The sequence below is a fragment of the Perissodus microlepis genome, chromosome 9 (assembly GCF_051167445.1).
Source record: "Perissodus microlepis isolate ML-2025 ecotype Zambia chromosome 9, ASM5116744v1, whole genome shotgun sequence".
Taxonomy (NCBI): domain Eukaryota; kingdom Metazoa; phylum Chordata; class Actinopteri; order Cichliformes; family Cichlidae; genus Perissodus; species Perissodus microlepis.
Genome location: NC_140469.1, coordinates 11,020,996 through 11,041,521, shown reverse-complemented (window position 1 = coordinate 11,041,521; position 20,526 = coordinate 11,020,996). Strand labels below are relative to the sequence as shown.

The following is a 20,526-nucleotide window of genomic DNA, read 5'->3' as shown; positions in this document are numbered from 1 at the left end:
ACGCTGTGCTGTGTGCTCATTAAAATAGCTCTATAAAAATAAATACAGGTGACCTATTTCTTATCAATTTTCATGGTGTAGTGGGGTAGATTTGGTAGAGGTTGGTCCATACATGGTGTCTGTGAACACAGCATGAACATTCACCCATACCTTAGCTGTTAATCAGAGGTTATTATAAGGAACAGCTGTGCTCCACTCTGCAGCTTTCGCAACTTGCACTCATTCTTGTTCAAGGTGGCAAAGATCACAGGCTGTATGGTGTTCTAATTATTTTATGTTTTAATTTAGAATGTGCAAGACTGTAAAGGTATTCTTCTAGGACCTCCGAAGTGGCAGGCGGCCACGAGGTAATTTTTGTTGTTAAAGCACAAGTGTTACTTTTGATAGACTGAAGCGCTTAAAGCCTTTGTGTTCTATGTTTGTAGTTTTCACGGCGTTCAATAAATGCAGCGAAGCGCCCGTCTTGAAGAAGCCGTGCCTGTGTTGTCATTTCAGAGTTACACACACACATATGAAGAGAGAGAGAGTATGCAAACGGCTACCAAACTGCCATCATAATTCATCATACAATGAGAACAGGACAAATCAACAATTGCCAATGACTAATTAATATTAAAATCTGTAACATAATGTATTGTTTGGAGTTTAGTCTGTTACTGTCGCTATTTTTACCATTTCTTCTTGGAGCAACTGTAACCCACATAATTTCCTTAGGGATTAATAAAGTATTCTGATTCTGATTGTTTCAGGATGACCTGCCATTATCCAATGACACATCTGCTTACCTGCATCTTTTGCTCGTTTCTTCTCCTCTTCTTTTCTATTTTTTTCTAAACTGAGCACCTGATGGCTTTGAACTTTTCTTGTCCATCTTCCATTGGTTTTAATTTTGCACTCCAGTATGAACACAAATCCCCCAACTTGAGGATCACCACAACATAACCTAATAGACCTATACCTTAGTTCTCAGATTTACTTTGTTGAGGGTGTATTTCAAATCATGAATACATAATGGGCTTGGATTTACATAATTATGAATGAAATGTACTCTATTTGGAAGCAGTTGGTCTCCCTCACCTTTCGACGGGTTGTGTGTGAGAATTTAAATCATCAAACTGTAAATTATAAATTTTTAAATCTTATTGATCCCTTTACTCCGAGTCCTAAAGTGCATATTTATTTTCTTACTCTTCTTATATTTGTTGTTTGTTTACTTGCTCTGCTGTAACTGGAGGCTCGTTGTCTCGTCTCTCTATATACTGGACTGTATGTAGCGGAGATGACAATAAAGTTTACTTTGACTTTAGCACAGCAGCAAGCAGGCGCACCGAGGGCTCTCGCGCTCACTTTTCGCGTATAGAATTTTGAAAAAACATCGGTGCAAATTATAAATCTGTATCATAACTGGTGTTTTCATGTTTGTTGTTTTGTTTTTATTTTGTTTTATTTTGCGAGTTGGTGCCGCCCCAGCCAGCCAGAGAATCCCCCGCCGCCCCGCCCTCTCCTCCCTGTGCCCGTGATGCCGCCCCCCATTACGATGCTGCCCCGGACAACCGCCCGTGTCGCCCGTATCAATAACCGCTACTGGTCACTATAACCTGCTCAGCTCTCACTCCCTGTCCACACTCCCCTCCTCAACTCACCTGGAATCTCCAACAAGACTCTCACAACAAAATAGAGGAAAACACAGATGGAAGCTTTACAACTAAAATCCAGCAGAACATCACTCTGTCAGACACACACGATGGAAAGAAGATCAGCTGCTCTGCCAGATATCCTGTGAACCAAGGAAACAACAAGACAGCAGAGACAGAAGAGACTCTCAGTGTTTCATGTAAGACAATCAGAGTTTGTGGCTGTAGTGCCTGATGCCTTATTACTCTTATGACCTACAGTTGTTTTCAAATGTGAAGTTCATTTTTACCCAAAGATTTTGTTTCCAGCCCATTGTGGTGTGAATGCAGGCTCCAGGCAGAGCAAGGAGTTAAACAGACTTGACATGAAAACCACACTGATTTCATTTCCTAACACAGGTTTACAGGCCTGGAGCGAAGCTACTCCAGAGGATAAGCTCTGATATTGCCTGACAAATAACAGAATAATAATGGAACGGAATAACTTTTGTTATTTTCCTAGTTATGGTGAAGTGACACATGGGAAGGACCATGTGTCAAAAGGAGGGATATAGTCTAAAACTATTTAGCTATTTCGCTTTTCAATGATTTTTCTATGATTTGTGTGACTAAAAACCCTAATAATAATAATGGATTGCATTTTATATAGCGCTTTTCGGGGCCCTCAAAGCGCTTTACAATTCCACTATTCATTCACTCTCATATTCACACACTGGTGGAGGCAGCTACAGTTGTAGCCAAAGCTGCCCTGGGGCAGACTGACAGAAGCAAGGCTGCCATATCACGCCATTGGCCCCTCTGGCCAACACCAGTAGGCGGTAGGTGAAGTGTCTTGCCCAAGGACACAACGACCGAGACTGTCCGAGCCGGGGCTCGAACCGGCAACCTTCCGGTTACAGGACGAACTGCCAACTCTTTGAGCCATGATCACCCTACAGGTGGTACACAGAAGCTTTTGATGACCCATAACTAAAGTTCACGGAACAGAAAGTAAAATGTTGTTTGATGATGGTTGATATGCTTTCAAAGTGGCTAGATTTTTCCTTCCAGTCAAGTGACAAACTATGCTGGCTGCCCCCTGTACCGCTCAAAATATTGGCTGTCACCCCTCCCTGTTTATCTGACCGGATGGCTTAACGACGCGGTGCCACAATAACACAGATGGAAGAGGGTGGAATCTAACTGCGGCTGTGCGTGCATGAGCGCAGGTCGGCTGTCTGCGGTCCGGGACAGTGTAGTTCTGTCACAATGTCAATTGGACCTCTTGGGTTCGATGGGTAATGTCAGCTAGATGGGTGCCATTTAAAGCAGCCACGTGCAAAGGCTCAGCGGGAGAAACTAACAGCACACCCAACCTTTGAGCTAGGTTCTCTTCCAAAAAACTCTGGAGTCAGCCCTGGAGTCAATGAGAGCTTGGCAGGTAAATGTGATTAATTGGTGGGACAATTTAGCTGAGCAGGCTGGGTGTGGAGAAGCATTTTGAGTCCCACACACCTTTATATCTGCGAGGAGCACGTGTCAATGACCTTTTTTGGCCACAGGCTGAATACTCACCCGCCTGACGTCTTCTTCTCTGACCTGATGGGCTGAGACGGGCCTGTTCCAGCTGCATGGGCTCCACCTCGTCTGCCTGCGTGCTCTCCATCCGTCTCCACTTCCAGGGAGGAGACTTCGCCCAAAACCCCCCAGACTTTCTTCCATTCCTCCATACTTGTGCATGTGGTCATCTAACCTAATACACATATTAATTCATTCATCTAATTATTTTGGTAAGTCCTTTATTGCCAACTCACATTTCAGGCTGTTCAAAAAGGCTCCTCGGAGCCTCTGCCTGAAAATGAGAGCACATTGTGTCAGAAATCCTCCGCTCTTGTCCAGCTCTTCAGAAAACTTGTCTGGAGCAGGTACAGGGTGCTCGTGAGGCAGAAGAGGAGGGGAGGAGGGAAGAGGGCAGGCAGCAGCGGGGAGGCGTGTTGCTGGCAGCCCCGAAAGAGGATAGCAACATACATTTTAATTCACTCACAACCTGTAACAGGGCTCTCTGCACCTTGGTTTTATGCTGCAGCATCTTCAAATGCCGCTCCAGCAGGTCTGCTGTAATTATAATTCCCGCTGCACCAGGTTTAACTTAAGGGCATTTAAGGAGTCTAAAATGTCTTGCAGGGTGGACAAGTCATTTTAGACTCTGACTTCCTCTTTTGCATGTTAAGCAGGAAGCATAACACTGACTGTTTCACACTTGTTGACAGTGAGTATCTTTATACTTCCTCATTTCTGACATGACAAAAAGTAGTTCACTTGGGTTATTAGAATTCTGCTAAAAAGACCTGACATGAACTCGTTAGGTAAGAAAATATTTTATGCTTTTATTTCTTAGTTTTGTGATACTGAAACTTATTCTGTTGTTTTTCTTTTACCGTACTGACAGAGACATTATTGTGTTTACTAGTGCTTTACTTGTAGTCACGAAAACATGAGTTATTATAGTTTCATTTTTATTTATAGTTTTTGTGTAGTTATATTATTAAATTAACAAGTTTTTTGCCAACCCAGGGAACAAGATTCTGTCTATGAACATGGTGAAAGTTGGCATGATACTGATTGTCCTCTTTGTTCCAGGTGAGCTGTTTATTCAGTTATTCAAAGATATTATACGGGTAATTTATACTCTACATTAATTTAGAATTATGCCGAAAGACCATTATAGATGGAGCCATCTGCTCATTCCCTGATTGAAAAATATCAGCACACACTGTTAAACAGAGGGGAAAAATGTCTGCTGCTAAATATGATGCTGTATTTACAGATGCTTTGGCTGACTGCCCTGATGAAGCAGACCTCTTCATAACTGGACCAAAGAAGCTGGAAGCACTGAGTGGATCTTGTTTGAAAATCCCATGTAGCTTCCGACTCAAAGAAGAACAGAAGTTTAAGAGCACAAGAAAAATCGTTGGAGTGTGGATAAAAAAGGATTCCAGAATTGTCATTTATCCAAACAATGTGATCTACAACAGTAGTGGAGCAGTTAACATCTATCCAATGAGTATTACTGGGAACCTGAGTCAGAGAGACTGCACCACTCTGTTTTCTAATTTAACCACCACATACACAGACACATACTTCTTCAGAGTAGAGAGTGAACCATTCAAGGCAACAGCTCATTGTGATCCTCTTCACATAACAGTCAGAGGTAAAGATTTTTTTTAATTAGTTTATAGTTCAATATTTTAATAATCGCTCTTCATGAACTGGCATATATGTCTGTGGAGACCAAAATTAACAATACTATCATAATGAGTATCCAGACTGACAGCTGAATATACATATATTTATATTTCCATAATTCCATCAAAAAGCTGTAAATAAAATTAGAATGAAATGATCTGCAAAACATTTACATCCTTTATTTAATTAATGTGACGAGAGGAAAAAAAAGTTACTTTAAAGTAATATTCTTGGGTTTTTGGGTTTTTTTTGGTTTGTTTCAGAACAACACAGGCTTAAACTGTAGCAGTTAAGCACTTTTTTGCTACAGAGACATTCTGTTATTGCACTGTTTAGACACTGTGGTTTGACATTTTCATGCTGAAAAGACCATTTAGTGCAACCTATGTTTCTCCAAAGAAAGTTAAGCATGTGAACAGGTTAGAGTGTAGCACAATTGTAGTCTGTACTGGTAGGGCACCTATGAAGAGTGGAAATGTGGCCGGTTCAGATACCTGTGCAGGTATGGAGATGTCTAGGAGAAAAGACAGCTGAATTTTTAAACTGATTCTTTATTACAATCATGGAGACTGAGAGGATGCCTAAGGAGAACAGGAGATAGAGATAGGTGAAAAAGATAGAGCCAGCAAAATAAAGTGGTTTTCAGAAGTGTTCCTGTGCCTATGCCATTAATGATTATTAGAGAAATTAAGAAACTAGAAAACCTTCAGTATTTAAAGTAAAGATTACTTCCAATTCATTGCATGGTGTTTTTCCTTTGCATTCTCTAGAGCATTTCTGTTTTTTTGGAAAAAGGTTTGTGATTTTTCTGCTGCTGTTATATTCATACCCACAGACTTCAGTGTTCACATGTCTTACAAGAGCTAAATTACCTCTTCGTGACTTGATGATCTGTGTTGTTTATATAGATATATCATTTCAAACCACAGATTCTCCTTGGAGGCCCAATATTACAATCCCAGGTGATCTGAAGGAGAAGGAGTCTGTCACTATAACCTGCTCAGCTCTCACTCCCTGTCCACACTCCCCTCCTCAACTCACCTGGAATCTCCAACAAGACTCTCACAACAAAATAGAGGAAAACACAGATGGAAGCTTTACAACTAAAATCCAGCAGAACATCACTCTGTCAGACACACATGATGGAAAGAAGATCAGCTGCTCTGCCAGATATCCTGTGAACCAAGGAAAAGACACCAAGACAGCAGAGACAGAAGAGACTCTCAGTGTTTCATGTAAGACAATCATAGTGTTTTTATGGATTCTGTGAGTAAACAATGAGTAATGGAATATTGAATGTTTATAATGGATAATAGGAATCCGTGTTAGAGCTATTTCCCCCCTTTTTTTCCAGTGCTTCCCAAAGAAACCACAGCATTTATCAACCCATCAGGTTCAGTGCCAGCAGGCAGTCAGGTGAACCTAGCTTGTTATAGTAAAGCCAAACCTCCAGTCAGCAGCTTCACCTGGTTCAAGAAGAGCAGAGATGGAGCTGTAAAAGTATCTGAAGGAGAGATTTACAGTTTCAATGTAACAGATGGAGGAGTTTATTACTGTGTGGCCACTAATGATCTGGGTAATCAGACATCAGCAGAGATTCGTGTGAATACTGAAGGTAATGTTAACCAGTATTCATTCAACTGAATGCAAAGAGGCATTTTGCATTCCTGTTTATGAATTATTGTTGTCTTGTCTATGACACTCTTAAAGAATCTTTGTGATTGCTGATTGTTCAACTTTTTTTACTTCACACAGTATTCTTCAGGAAGGCAAACTTTAAAATCTTTTGTTTGAACATTCAGGTGGTATTGGTCTCTTTGCTCTACTGCAGACTGCAGGAATCACATTGCTTGTGATCACACTGGCCATCTTTGAGTGGTGAGACAAATCTTTCTGTGATATTCCCATTTTTAGTGTGTGTGGGCTATATCTTTATCGTTCATCACTGCCAAACCAAACAGCAACTAAAGCTTTTTTTATTGTTTGTTTGTTTTTATTTCAGCTGCTTCAGTTCAAGACGCTCCAACAAATCAGAGATAGGAATTTGCCAAATGAACACTTACTTAACAACTGAACAACTAAAGTCTATGCAAGTCACAAGAGGAGGGAAAACTCCAGTTTAAAATACAATATGAAACTATTTTTTAACGCTTAAGAGTTGGTTAACAAGAATTTAGGATGTTTGTAGATTTCTTTATAGTGTGGTGTTCAAATATTTTTAGTCAAATTATTAAATAAAATAATGGCCATACTGGCTCAAAATGTATACCACCAGAGCTTAACCGGTTGCTTGTCTCACTCAGATTATTCATATTAGGAAAGCATGCTTTTAGACCAGATCATACTAGAACTGCCTCAGCACATATAAGGGATCACTGGTTAATAAATATAGATGATAGGAAACTAGACAGGGTTGTGTTTTTAGATGCTACTGTGTTCAAGGTCACTGACAACAGTGTTTTAATAACAAAATGAAATGTCTATAATGATGTGTGTGTGTGTGTGTGTGTGTGTGTGTGTGTGTGTGTGTGTGTGTGTGTGTGTGTGTGTGTGTGTGTGTGTGTTTATGGTTGTGTGGATTTGTCACGTGTGTTGTGTTTTACTTTTTTGTAATACTTTTATGATCTTCTGCATGTAATCTGCCAGGCCCTACAGATGCAAATGATCTTAAGCTAACTCTGGTACAAAACATTGAATCACAACACTTGTGTTAATATTGTGCATTTTTCCTTTTCAAATAAAATCAATTAATAATAATAATTGAACATAGGTGTTGTTGTATCTCAGATGAACAACTGTCTTTCTGGGTGATGGTGAGCATTTCTAAATAGCAGCTTTTCTGACAGTATGGAAAAATCTTGTGGCGTTCCAAAAGTGAATTGTTTTTTTTAATGATTTGCCAGCTGAGGTGGTTATATACACTGATGATCCTTTTTTTTTTTTGAGCATGACTAAAAATAGTAGAATTTCAATGTTGTGTTGAATAACATTACAAATGTTGTAATAAACAAACTAATTACACAATTAGAACTCAAATAAACTGTTATTCTGGGTCGATCACACCAATTACCTAGATCATACTAACTCCATGATGGCAACCCCCCCCCCTCCCCCCTAATTTAACACTTTGAGTATAAATTAGATTCAGGTCTTCTCTTGTTCTTGCACAACTTGAAAGATCTGGCATACTTCTTTTGTCATAAACCAGTGCATGCGAGGGTCCTTGGCTTTCTGGCTGATCAGTGAGGTTGAAAATGTAAGTAAGTTGCACATGAGCTGCACTGTGAGTGTCACAACACATTTGTGATGTTACTATAGGAGATACTAGCAAGTCCAAAGACCAGCCAAGGATTGGTTAAGGCCCAGCTGGGAGCCCATCACAGATCTGCTGTCCATTTTAAGTTGCTGTATCTGTACTATAGTAGCAAAACATGACATGTAATGCATGTGAGACAAGGTGGAAGCTGGTCTTCTTCTCAATTATATGACTATAAAGCACCTGTTAGCTCAGTGATCTGCCATCAGCAACAGGAAGCAACTATTAAAGATAACAACAGGCTACAATACAAGGGAAACAGCACTGACCAGTATGGACTTAATGAGTAAATCCTGGTATATGTCAAAAGTCATAACTCCAGTGAACACGTCTCCATTGCATTGAGTCCAGTGGTGGTTTGCTTTATGCCACTGTAGTCCATGCTTTGCATTGTGCTTGGTGATGTAATGATGAAGCTGCTCAAGCATGGAAACCCATTCCATGAAGGTCTCTACATGAATGGTGTCAAACTCATTTTACATCGCAGGTCACATATAGCCCTCTTTGATCTTAAGTGGGCAGGACCAGCCCCACGCCCCTGGTACGGGGGGCAAAAGGGAGAAGATCATGTTTAATCGGTTATAACAGCGGTCCCCAACCCCCGGGCCTCGGACCGGTACCGGTCCATGAGTCGTTTGGTACCGGGCCGCGAGAGTAGAGGCTCAGGTGTGAAATGTATGGTTTTCAGGGTTTTTATAGGTTTTCAGCGTTATTTTGTTATCGTTTTTATCGTTCACTCGGTTTTCCTGGGTCTTTTCACGTGTGTTATGAATAAATCTTCTTTTTTTTGGTACCGGTACTAGTTTTATTTTGTTGTATTTATCCGCGACACCTTAAAGGCCGGTCCGTGAAAATATTGTCGGGCATAAACCGGTCCGTGGCGCAAAAAAGGTTGGGGACCGCTGGGTTATAACATGGGGTCAGAAACAGTCCTGACATTTATGGTATCCACAGAAACCTCTGAACCTCAGCTAAAATCTCATATAAACCATATAAAAGAGCAGTTACGGAAATGCACAAAAGTCCACTGAACAAACAAAACCAAACCAGAAATTCTCCAGACTTAATGTAACTGGCTAAAGAAAGCCTAGTTAGCTATCACGGATTCCTCACACCAAGTTTTGCCACGCTCTGATCATAATTCACTGAAGGAGCTGCAAAAGACAACCACAAATGTGCTAAGACAGAAATTGGCTTACAATCTCGATTTCCTCCGTCATTTTTGCCGGTTGCCGATAGCCTTATTATTATCACCACCTACCATGGCTAACTAGCTGCATCAGAGCCACTTCCGTCAACAAACTCCATTTTAGACCCAGCTACAGACACGTGACTGGATAGATGCCACATGCAGTAAATTTGGGCCCCCGTGGGGTTTGGCCTTGCAACTTCTAATTGGTTGAAGTGACGTGAACCTGGCATTATTACTGTGATCCTATTGGCTCAAACGATTAAAAGGAGGTGTCAATCATGCAAATTGGCCAAAAGAAACCAAAGTTACAGCCCCTCAGAGTTTAAAGGGCCAGAGGCCAGTTAATTGCTCTATGTGCACGGCACAAAAGGCCCATTGCCAAGTGAATGTGTAGTTGTTGGAGTGATTTTGTTAAAAGTTGTGATTGTTGTGTTTACAATTTGTAAACCTTGTCTTGAACTGCACGATTAGATATTTTTCGGTTAATCCCTACATGTAGGATGTTGGGGGAAGCTATTATCTATAGTGTTTAACTGCAGGAACATTGCATGAAATATTCTGGTTTCCTTATTTAGTAAGGAATGTTTACTTCCTGCCATTTATGGGCTCACCTGTGCTTGTATATGGTGGACCGTTAAATGGGTTAAGCCATATATTGGGTGAGGGCAGATGACCCTTTTATGACTAGAGATGTTGTTAAAATGGTTGTAACCAGGAAGTCACGCACATAGACACACATGCACACACGCATGCACTCACATGCTCGCACATGCATGCACACACACACACACACACACACACACACAGTGGCTTAGCTTTTACGACACACCATATTTGTTTTACAATGGGGTGTTTGTGTAACTGTTGTCACTGAATAAAAGTTGGAGGGGGGGGGCTGTTTTTTTGAAGTTGGCTTGGATCACCTGGGGAGCTTGTAGCTCCAAGATCCTGATAATAAACTTAAATCATTTCTGCTCTTTAATACCTGAAAAATTCAACTGACATGTTGTCCATTGTGTGCCGAAACTGGTCATTTCTGTACAAAGTCTGGGTATTTATGTATTGACAGTGCTGTCATTTTTCACTGTTTCACTTCAGAAACATAAATCTTTGAACAGATGATGTTTATATGTTAGTTACTGAATTTCTGGACTATGTAATGTAAAGTGAAGAATATTTTTAAAAGGGTTATATGCAAAAATAAATAAATAAACAAATTGGGTGAGGAAAAAATTGACTTACTTTTTCTGTGTTCCAGTGTTAGTAGCTTTGACACACTAACATCTTCTGCAATATTTACACCTCTGATGGAATTTCACAAGTGTTAGCTTTATTTTGATACCAAGATTATAGACACAGGGATTATAATTGCAGAGAAATAATCAATTAATTTTGGGTGTTTCATTTTTGAGCAGGAAGCTCAGAAAAACCCTTGGGGGCTTAAGAGGTTAAGACAAAGACCATTACATTCACTGAGATCTGATTTTGAGGAACAAACCAATTCTGTTTTAGATTCTATTAAATAAGTCTACTAGATGAACTAATTACAGGTTTATAATCATTTTGCATTTAGACCAGTTAAATTAGAAATGATTTCTCGTTGAGTGTATCTAGAAAAACTTCGTTATATTAGATGGTGGGGTTTAATAGCTTATATTTCTTATGTCATATTAATTATTATTTTAGCATCTATATTTGAATTCATGGCTTAATTAAAAATGGCTGAACATTTATTGAGCTATAAAATTCTTTTTGTCCACAACTAAACTCATGTGTCATTTCTCACACTTTGTGGTTTATTTTAGTTCTGATGCAGTTGCTGCAGATGTGCTACAAGATAAATGTAAATGTAAGTGCTTGTGACAGAGGGACTTCACTGTGACTGGATTTTGAGGAAGTTGGTCAACAAAGTCTTTTGTGTCGATTCATGAGAGTAAATATCAGCTAAAAATTTCCACCAAATGAATATATGAAATGTATTTAATAACATAAACATGCATTTTTAATGGAACAAGGAAAGTGAATAAAAAAAATCACTTTTCAGGAAATTGTTATCTTACTTATTCTTTTCAGCATAATTTGTGTTTTCTACACACATGTGTATATAATTCCTGGTAATCATGAATTATTTCATGTTGATAAATATATTCAAAGTTTGCAAGCTTGAAAAAAAAAAAACTAAAGTGAATAAAGAGGTCTTTGAGGGTGTGTAGGTAATTTGTGTCTTTAAATATACTGTCTGCCTTCCTCTATCACAGTATGCAGCAGAACTGAAGACTTTTTCTCAGAGGCATTAGGTGACGCCTACAACAGCTTTGTGACTTTAATGCACTTAAACAGCTTGTTCTCTTTCTGTACTTCCTTCTTTCTAACATTGGTTGGGCAACACAGTTCACTGTAATTCTTCTAAAACTGTAAAGTGATAAGACTACACTTGGGCTTGTTTGGTAAGGAAAAATTTTATTGCTTTTATTCAGTAACTTTTTATATTTCTTTTACTACACTGACAGGTACATGTAAAGTAATTTTATTTACTGATGTTTTAGTTTTACTGCTTTGTGTTACATTTTTCTTTATTTCAACATAGCACTACAAGAAAAGAAAACAAGAGATGTACAAATCGAAAACACTAAAAAAAAAAAGGTACAGTGTTACAGCTTCATACGTGAAATTGTCTTTTTTTTTTAATCCAGGCAGTAGAGTAGTCTGTGTGTGAACATGGAGACAGTCAGCATGTTACTGATTGTCCTCTTTGTTTCAGGTGAGTATTTCAGTTATTTTAAAGGCATTATTAGAATAATTTTACATCATGAACTTCATGTAGTAACAAAGAAAACATGGAGCTACGGTTTGTGCTGACTTTAAATTAAAATTTTTTAAGTGGAAAATATTAACAAAGTGTTGGCACTTTCAAGCATTACAATAGACAAGTGTATTCACATACAAAAATATTAACTCATTAAATTGTTTGTAAAGTTGTGTTTGGGCATAAAGAAACATGTAGTCAACTAAGATTAATTTGTGAATTGATTAATAATTAAATTGTATTTACAGGTGCTTTGGCTGATTGTACTGGTGAAGCAGCACTCTCCATAAATGCATCAAAGAAGCTGGAAGCACTGAGTGGATCTTGTTTGCAAATCCCATGTAACTTCAGCACCAAAGACGAACAGAAATTTAACAGAGCAAGAAAAACCTTTGGAGTGTGGATTAAAAATAAATCCCAATTTGGCAGTAATCCAAACAATGTGATCTACAACAGCAGTGGAGCAGTTAGCATCTATCCAATGAGTATTACTGGGAACCTGAGTCAGAGAGACTGCACCACTCTGTTTTCTAATTTAACCACCACATACACAGACACATACTTCTTCAGAGTAGAGAATGAACCATTAAAGGCGACAGCTGCTTGTGATCCTCTTCAAATAACAGTCAGAGGTAATAGTGTTTTGTTTTTGTTTTTCCAGTATTTTGTTTTGCCTATTAATGAACCTTCATTCAGGACTTTGATGTATTGTTTGATTATAATCAATATCTGTTGAGCAAATTTTGTGTTACAGTCGTAATGACTGTCCCTGCATAACACTCAGAAGATTGCTTGTTTTTTATAAATTATTTTAAGGACTTGATAACATTTATAAATCAAAGTATGAATTTAGAACAAGTTTGCAGATTTGAATCAGTGGTACAAATGTCAGTGTGATTTTATAATGAATATGTATGTGAAACCACAGACTCTCCTTGGAGGCCCAATATTACAATCTCAGGTGATCTGAAGGAGAAGGAGTCTGTCACTATAACCTGCTCAGCTCTCACTCCCTGTCCACACTCCCCTCCTCAACTCACCTGGAATCTCCAACAAGACTCTCCCAACAAAATAGAGGAAAACACAGATGGAAGCTTTACAACTAAAATCCAGCAGAACATCACTCTGTCAGACACACATGATGGAAAGAAGATCAGCTGCTCTGCCAGATATCCTGTGAACCAAGGAAACGACACCAAGACAGCAGAGATAGAAGAGACTCTCAGTGTTTCATGTAAGACAATCAGAGTTTGTTGTTGCTGAACTGAATCCCATCGGACAACATGATTTATGGGATATTCTTTTTTCTCTAGATGCTCCGAAAAACACCTCAGCATCAATCAGTCCATCAGGTTTGGTGTCAGCAGGCAGCTGGGTGAAGCTGACCTGCTCCAGCAGAGCCAAACCTCCAGTCAGCAACTTCACCTGGTTCAAAAAGAGCAGAGATGGAGCTGTGAAAGTATCTGAAGGAGAGATTTACAGCTTCAATGGAACAGATGGAGGAGTTTATTACTGTGTGGCCACTAATGATCTGGGTAATCAGACATCAGCAGAGATTCGTGTGAATACTGAAGGTAATGTTAACCAGTATTCATATAACTGAATGCAAAGAGGCATTTTGCATTCCTGTTTATGAATTATTGTTGTCTTGTCTGGGTAATCAGACATCAGCAGAGATTAACATGACTGTTGGAGGTAAAATTACTCACCAGTTATTTTTAAAAAATTAATTTCATTTATTTATTTAGGACAGTGCATGTTAATGAACATACATGTAAAAAAAAATACATGAATGTAAACATACCAGATTATAGCCAAGGGCTAATTTCCATCTGTTGTCAATAAAACATAAAAAAAATAGACATAATAATTCATAAAAAATCATAATTCATTCATAATAAAAACTCCATCACCAAACTCACACATACACACCCTTCTATTCCCAAATAAAACATTAAAACTATAAAACTTATACATGATCACACACCTGATTTGTCCATAACCAGTTTTTAACCTGTGCCTTAAACAAGTTGAATGTCAAGCATTCTCTAATGGGTTGAGGAAGACTGTTCCACAGATGGCCACCCTGGACAGAAAGGACGTTCTGCCCAAATGATGTCCGTCTGTGGGGTATAAACAAGTCTCCTCGGATTGTAGCTCGAGTGGTCCTGTCTGAGCTTTCTTTATGCCTAATGAACTGCTTTAGTGGTGGTGGAGCAAGGGAGTGTAAGACTTTATATATTAAACACACTCTTTTAAGTTTCACTAAGTTATTGAAGTTCAGTAATTTATGTTTTTTTAACACATGACAGTGGTGGTGGGAAGTCGGTTTTTTGTCAAGTAGTTTTAAACTTCTTTTATAAATGTTTTCAATAGTTTTAAGTGTTGTTGGACAAGCAAGTGACCAGGACGTCAAACAATAGTCCATATGAGAGATGATCATTGAGTAAAAATAAGTTTTTGCGACATTCATATTTAAATTATTACGTATATGATTAAAATTTCGATTATTAAATTTAAGTACCTGGGACACTTTATTTATGTGACTCTTGAAGGATAATGTTGGGTCTAGAATGACCCCAAGATATTTAAGTTCTGGAGGTAATTCAAGCTCTACTCCATCCAGGAATGTGTTTGACTGCTTCAAGTTTAAGGGGCGTTTTGAAAAATACATGCAGACAGTTTTTGAGGTGTTCAACATTAGGCATGAGTCCTCCAGCCAGCTATGCATTAATGCTAAAGCAGCTGTAAGATCTTTTGCCACCTGCTGGACACTATTTGCAGTATCTGTGGAGTGATGTGCTCGAAAGCCAAACTGCAGTGGATGTAATGAGGGTTGGGTGTTTTCTAGGTGAGCAGTGAGGAGTTTAACCACCCACTTCTCAGCTATTTTAGATATGACCGGGAGTATGCTTATGGGGTGATAATTAGCCATGTCAGTCTTCACACCTGCTTTGAAAATTGGTGTAACTGCAGCAATTTTCCAATCTGTTGGAACAATGGAGTGTTCGAAAGACATATTCAAAACATGAGTTGCTGGACATGCAAGCAAATTCATATGTTCCTTTAGGAAATTTGTGTTAATACCATATACATCAAGCGCTTTAGATTGTTTTAAACCTGTAATCAGTTTAGCAACTTCAGTGTCTGAAATATGAGTAATGGTGAACAAATTTTGACCAGCATCATTCATACTATCAGAGCACACGACTGAGTCAAAGCTCTGACTGAGCTCCTTAACAGATGAAATAAAGAAAGTGTTTCAGTTACTGGCAATAGATAGAGGCTCTCTAACAATAGAGTTATTTACATAAAGTTCAATTGTATTTTTGCTTTTGTTTGAATGACGGCCAAGTAATTTATTTAGGTGTTGCCAGATAATTTTACCATTACCTTTGGCTCTTTCAATTACATTTATAAAAAAATTTGCTTTGGCTTGTCTCAAACTTCTTGTTACTTTGTTCCGCATTGAAGTAAATCTCTGTCTATCCAGAGTTAGACCTGTTTTCAGGAACTGTTTTAGTAATTGATCTCTTGTTTTCATTAGATTCTTGCACTCTTTGTTTAACCCTCTCAAGGCAGGCGTTGCAGATTTGCAACAAGTAAAAGCTAACAACCTGATTACCCCACATCCATATTTTATGAGTTTTTTTTACTCAGAAGTACCACTGCAGGTATTCTTTTGTGCATTAGCAACAAAAACTTAATTTGAGCCTGAGAGAGTTAACCAGGGCAGATTAGATGTTGTCTTTATTTTTTGTCGACCTCTAATGGAGTATGTCGATATAACATCCTTGACAATGTCAGTGAAGTGACTGCTGCAGAATTGTGGATCATCACTACACAATAAACGCTCCCAGTTAGCTGATGCTAATGCTTCTGCTACTTTTGTTACTGACTTCTTGGTATAAATTCATAAAAGGATCTCCTATTAGATGAACTATAAAAGTGATTCTTAACCCGTGATTTTAAAAGTTTTCTAGAATATAATATACAATTGTGGTCTGAAATACCAGTGATAAAATTATAAGATTTAATAATTCGCTTGGGCTTATTGCTGAAAACCAGATTTATTTTAGTTCTAGAGTGTCTCGTTATTCTTGTGGGTTGTTCAATGTGTTGAGTAAAGTTCAAAGTCTCCATTATGTCCTTGAGTGTTTTTCTGTTCTTTTCACAGTCCCAGTTGACATTAAAATCTCCCATTACAATTATTTCATTAGACTTATTATTTATAGTATGATATTTAAGTAATATCTGTAGTTGTTCATAAAAAATATTCTTTGCGGAAGGAGGGCAATATAAACAGATCAACGTAAATGACATTTCTGGGGAAAGAGTGATTTTAACAGAAATATGTTCTATTTCAACATCTATTGGTGAACTAAGTAAAGAGCAATCCAGGTGTGTTTTTTACATACATAAGTATTCCTCCTCCTCTTGTTCCAATTCTATCCCTTCTGAATACTGTGTACTCTGGAAAGACAACCGCAGACTCAGGAGAAGAACTTGTGAGCCAAGATTCAGAGATACCCAAAATAGAAATATTGGAATTGCTTATAATATGTTCCAGTTGCTCATGCTTTAGTAACATACTGCGAATGTTAATGTGTCCACATAGAAGCCCCTTTGGTTTAATTTTAGTGTCCCAGATTACTTTAGCCTGATTAAATGTCTTGCAAATCTTTGTTCCTCTGTAACTTTTAATAGCAGGATTTCTTGTCCTTTTGTTGACAATGCTATGAGCATTTAATGATGAGAAACCCTTTACCGGAGACTGTAGTTGGGGTACAGCAGATGGGGGCCCAGGCAGCCGAGGTGGAGGCAGGTAGCTGAGGTGGAAGCCCAGGCAGCCGAGATGGCGGCCCAGGCAGCTGAAATGGAGGCCCAGGCAGCTGAAATGGAGGCCCAGGCAGCCGATGAAGAAACCCAGGCAACTGAGGCGTAGGCCCAGGCAGCCGAGGCAGAAACACAGGCAACTGAGGCGTAGGCCCAGGCAGCCGAGACTGAAACCCAGGCAGCTGAGATGGAAACCCAGGCAGCCGAGATGGCGGCCCAGGCAGCTGAAATGGAGGCCCAGGCAGCCGAGGCAGAAACCAGGCAACTGAGGCGTAGGCCCAGGCAGCTGAGGCAGAAACCCAGGCAACTGAGGCGTAGGCCCAAGCAGCTGAGGTGGTAACCCAGGCAACTGAGGCGGAGGCCCAGGCAGCCAAGGCGGAAACCCAGGCAACTGAGGCGTAGGCCCAGGCAGCCGAGGCGGAAACCCAGGCAACTGAGGCGGAGGCCCAGGCAGCTGAGGTGGTAACTCAAACAGCAGAAGCGGAGGCCCGGACAACAGGGGCGTAAACACTATTAGTTGCAGATGTAGCCTTACTAACTGGGACGGTGGTTGGAGCACAGTTAGTTGAGGTGGGAAGCAATGCAGAGATAGCTGTGCCCATAGGCTAACTAGCCTAATTAGCTGTAGCCAGTCCAAATCACTGATGTTTGAATTAGGTCCAGGATTTAGTTCTATATCACCAGCCAAAAGTACCATCAGAACAAGTTTCAGAATCTCCAGCGACAATTGTTGTGTATTTAATTGTTCATGTTTACCTGGGGGTGGTCTAGCATGACCAAAATCCAAGAATCTTGTAAACAAAAGATGTTGACTCCATTCGGCTGGGAAAATGGTATAATTATCCTGCTTTCTTGGACATGTCGAACTCCACAGAAGATAAAAATGTATAAAAACAAGTTGATGTCAATATCCAGGGGTTTTTAGATGGTTTTTTTTTAGATGTTTTTTTTTTTTTTTTTTGGAAAAAGCACCGGACCTGCCAAGCTGTGTGTCTGCACCCTAGCAGCCATCTTGAATGCTCTAAATTCCATTTTCCTTCTTTTCTAGTTTTCTTTGTGATATACTTTATGAGAGAGGATAAAAAGAAGTTTGCTTTATAAGATACTGAATTTTATTTTATAAAAATCAAGATTATACTTCATCTCTCACAGTGCATTAATTCAGCTTTTAAACATTAAAGATACAAGTTTTTTACTGCAACATCCTTCATACTGTTGTTTAAAAGTAAACATTTCCATCACTTTGATTCGTTTTAAATGGTCTTATTTATTATTAAACATTTCTTCTGTTACTTCAAAAAGTTTTCTTTGCTCTAATTTCTTGCATTACAGAAATCTGGTTGGTGTCTGCACTATAGTGAAGACTATGGAAATCATAATGCTTGTGAGCACACTGATCAGTGTGAGTGGTGACAGTCAGAGTTTGATCTATGGAATATTCTTTTTTCTTCAGATGCTCCTAAAGATACCTCAGCATCCATCAGTCCATCAGGTTTGGTGTCAGCAGGCAGCTGGGTGAAGCTGACCTGCTCCAGCAGAGCCAAACCTCCACTCAGCAGCTTCACCTGGTTCAAGAAGAGCAGAGATGGAGCTGTGAAAGTATCTGAAGAAGAGATTTACAGCTTCAGTGTAACAGATGGAGGAGTTTATTACTGTGTGGTCACTAATGATCTGGGTAATCAGACATCAGCAGAGATTCATGTGACTGTTGGAGGTAAAGATAAAGGCTGAAGCCACTAATGCCATGCTTTTCTCCCATTTATCTTTTAGGTTTTCCTTGTTGATCTATTAATAACATTGGTACACTGAAACTTGACGATAATGTAACCAAAACAACTTTAACAAGGGTATCTTTAACTCCACATTATTATATATTGTTCGACTCACACAGAGTTTATTTTTCATGTACCAGGAAAGCAGAACAATCACTCCACACTGGTCCTACTTCTTGGAGGAATCTCTGGGATCATCTTACTCATTTGTTTGATAATCTTTCTTTGGCAAGTATCAGACATCACATTAGAAGACATGATATTTAACTGTGATATTTTAGCTGCACTTTAAAATGTTTTTTTTCCATCAAGCTGAAATCTACTCACACATATATTCAACATAAACAGATACATTTTTATTGCCTCTCATGTCGTCCAGGTGGTTAAAGTCAACGCGTCAAACTCAACAACAGACTTGGGTAAGACAATACTGAACTTCTTTGTAGCTGTTTACATGATTGTAAACAGCCACCTAGTCACATGCTTTCAAATGTCTAAAAACATGATTAAGAATGGACTCTATAGGTCTAAATCACAGATTTTACTTTGCTTATTTTATAGATTCAACCTCACAAAGAGCAGGTTGTTGAAGGGCCAGCAAATAACACAGAAAAAGAGGAAGAAAACCTCCATTATGGAGAGATGAGCTTCTCTAAGCTGGGATTTGACGCATCCTCTGACTCAGTGCAGGACAGAGAACAGCAGCAGGATACGGTGTATGCACAGGTGAAAGTCAACAAGCCAGAAAACAGCTTAACACTGAGAGCTCATGACCAAGAGGAACTCTACGCTGAGGTGAAGAAAAAATGAGAAGTATGCGTTTACAAACTGTAAAGAATGAAATATGAATGTGGAGCCTTTACATGAAAATGTGTCATAGTCACTGCCGAACAATTCAGTGAAGTAAAAAAAAAAGCTTTTTTTATGTTCACCCTCCTGTAGTAATTTCATACTGCTGGTTTCAGATTTTGATCTCTTATGATATTAAATATGCGTAAATAGAAGTTGCAGCAGTTCAGCAGGGAATGGTAAAGTCACTGGTACTTATATACAGTGTTGGTCAAGTTACTTGAAAAAAATAATTAGTAACTAATTACTGATTACTTCCCCCAAAAGTAATCCCATTACTTTACTGATTACTAATTTTCAAAAGTATTTAGTTACTTAGTTACTTTTAAAAAAATTATACTCAACCTGAATAAAGCAACAGAACTTTCAGACCAATTATGTTTTTTATGCATAATCTATCATATAAAATTGAATCAAATGGAAAGCCTCTTTTTAAAAATAGTTTTATGAGTTTTAATCTTTTAATCTTATGCACATTGCATTAAGCAAAAATTTAATTATATGCAACTGTCGTTGACTTAAAGACATTTAAACCCATTTTCTGCATATTCTATGTCATGATCCTGGTCCATGTTGGCCCAGCATTCTTAGTTTCATGTATTTTTGTATTTTATTCCTTATTTGATTTCCCCTTGTGACTTTTACCCCCTGTGTGCCCCTCTGTGTATCTGTGAGCGCTCGTTTCCCCTCGTGTTTTATTCCATGTTTTCCCCAGCCCGTTATGTCTGTGCTCTCCCCGTGCTCCCTCTCTCCTCCTGTCTGCGCCTCTGTGTACTTCCTGTTTTACTTTGACAGTCTCCCGTCAGTATGTGTCATGTTGTGTTGCTCCTGCCCTGTCTCGTTATGATTATCTGTGTCAGCTGTGTTCCCCGTGTGCTCCCACCTCCCTCGTTAAA

General features: G+C 39.0%; 2 protein-coding genes across 2 annotated transcripts; both read left to right on the top strand.

Annotated features, from left to right (window-relative positions):
* The first annotated feature begins 3,652 nt into the window (after positions 1 to 3,652).
* Positions 3,653 to 7,838, top strand: LOC146380114 (B-cell receptor CD22-like). The gene is made up of 7 exons (XM_084939004.1): positions 3,653 to 3,979; positions 4,188 to 4,253; positions 4,441 to 4,824; positions 5,789 to 6,094; positions 6,214 to 6,474; positions 6,662 to 6,737; positions 6,862 to 7,838. The coding sequence occupies exons 1-7, from the start codon at positions 3,967 to 3,969 to the stop codon at positions 6,980 to 6,982; spliced, it is 1,227 nt and encodes a 408-aa protein (XP_084795130.1). The 5' UTR covers positions 3,653 to 3,966; the 3' UTR covers positions 6,983 to 7,838.
* A 4,221-nt stretch (positions 7,839 to 12,059) lies between these two features.
* Positions 12,060 to 19,630, top strand: LOC146380113 (myelin-associated glycoprotein-like). Its single transcript, XM_084939001.1, has 8 exons — positions 12,060 to 12,128; positions 12,422 to 12,805; positions 13,102 to 13,407; positions 13,487 to 13,747; positions 18,463 to 18,723; positions 18,922 to 19,009; positions 19,161 to 19,200; positions 19,343 to 19,630. The coding sequence occupies exons 1-8, from the start codon at positions 12,086 to 12,088 to the stop codon at positions 19,589 to 19,591; spliced, it is 1,632 nt and encodes a 543-aa protein (XP_084795127.1). The 5' UTR covers positions 12,060 to 12,085; the 3' UTR covers positions 19,592 to 19,630.
* The last annotated feature ends 896 nt before the right edge of the window (positions 19,631 to 20,526 follow it).

Coding starts and splice junctions, on each gene's coding strand:
- LOC146380113 (XM_084939001.1), top strand. CDS start 12,086: ATGGAGACAGTCAGCATGTTACTGATTGTCCTCTTTGTTTCAG. Junction 12,806..13,101: donor TCTTCAAATAACAGTCAGAG/GTAATAGTGTTT, acceptor GTGAAACCACAG/ACTCTCCTTGGAGGCCCAAT. Junction 13,408..13,486: donor AGAGACTCTCAGTGTTTCAT/GTAAGACAATCA, acceptor TTTTTTCTCTAG/ATGCTCCGAAAAACACCTCA.
- LOC146380114 (XM_084939004.1), top strand. Junction 4,254..4,440: donor GATTGTCCTCTTTGTTCCAG/GTGAGCTGTTTA, acceptor CTGTATTTACAG/ATGCTTTGGCTGACTGCCCT. Junction 6,095..6,213: donor AGAGACTCTCAGTGTTTCAT/GTAAGACAATCA, acceptor CTTTTTTTCCAG/TGCTTCCCAAAGAAACCACA.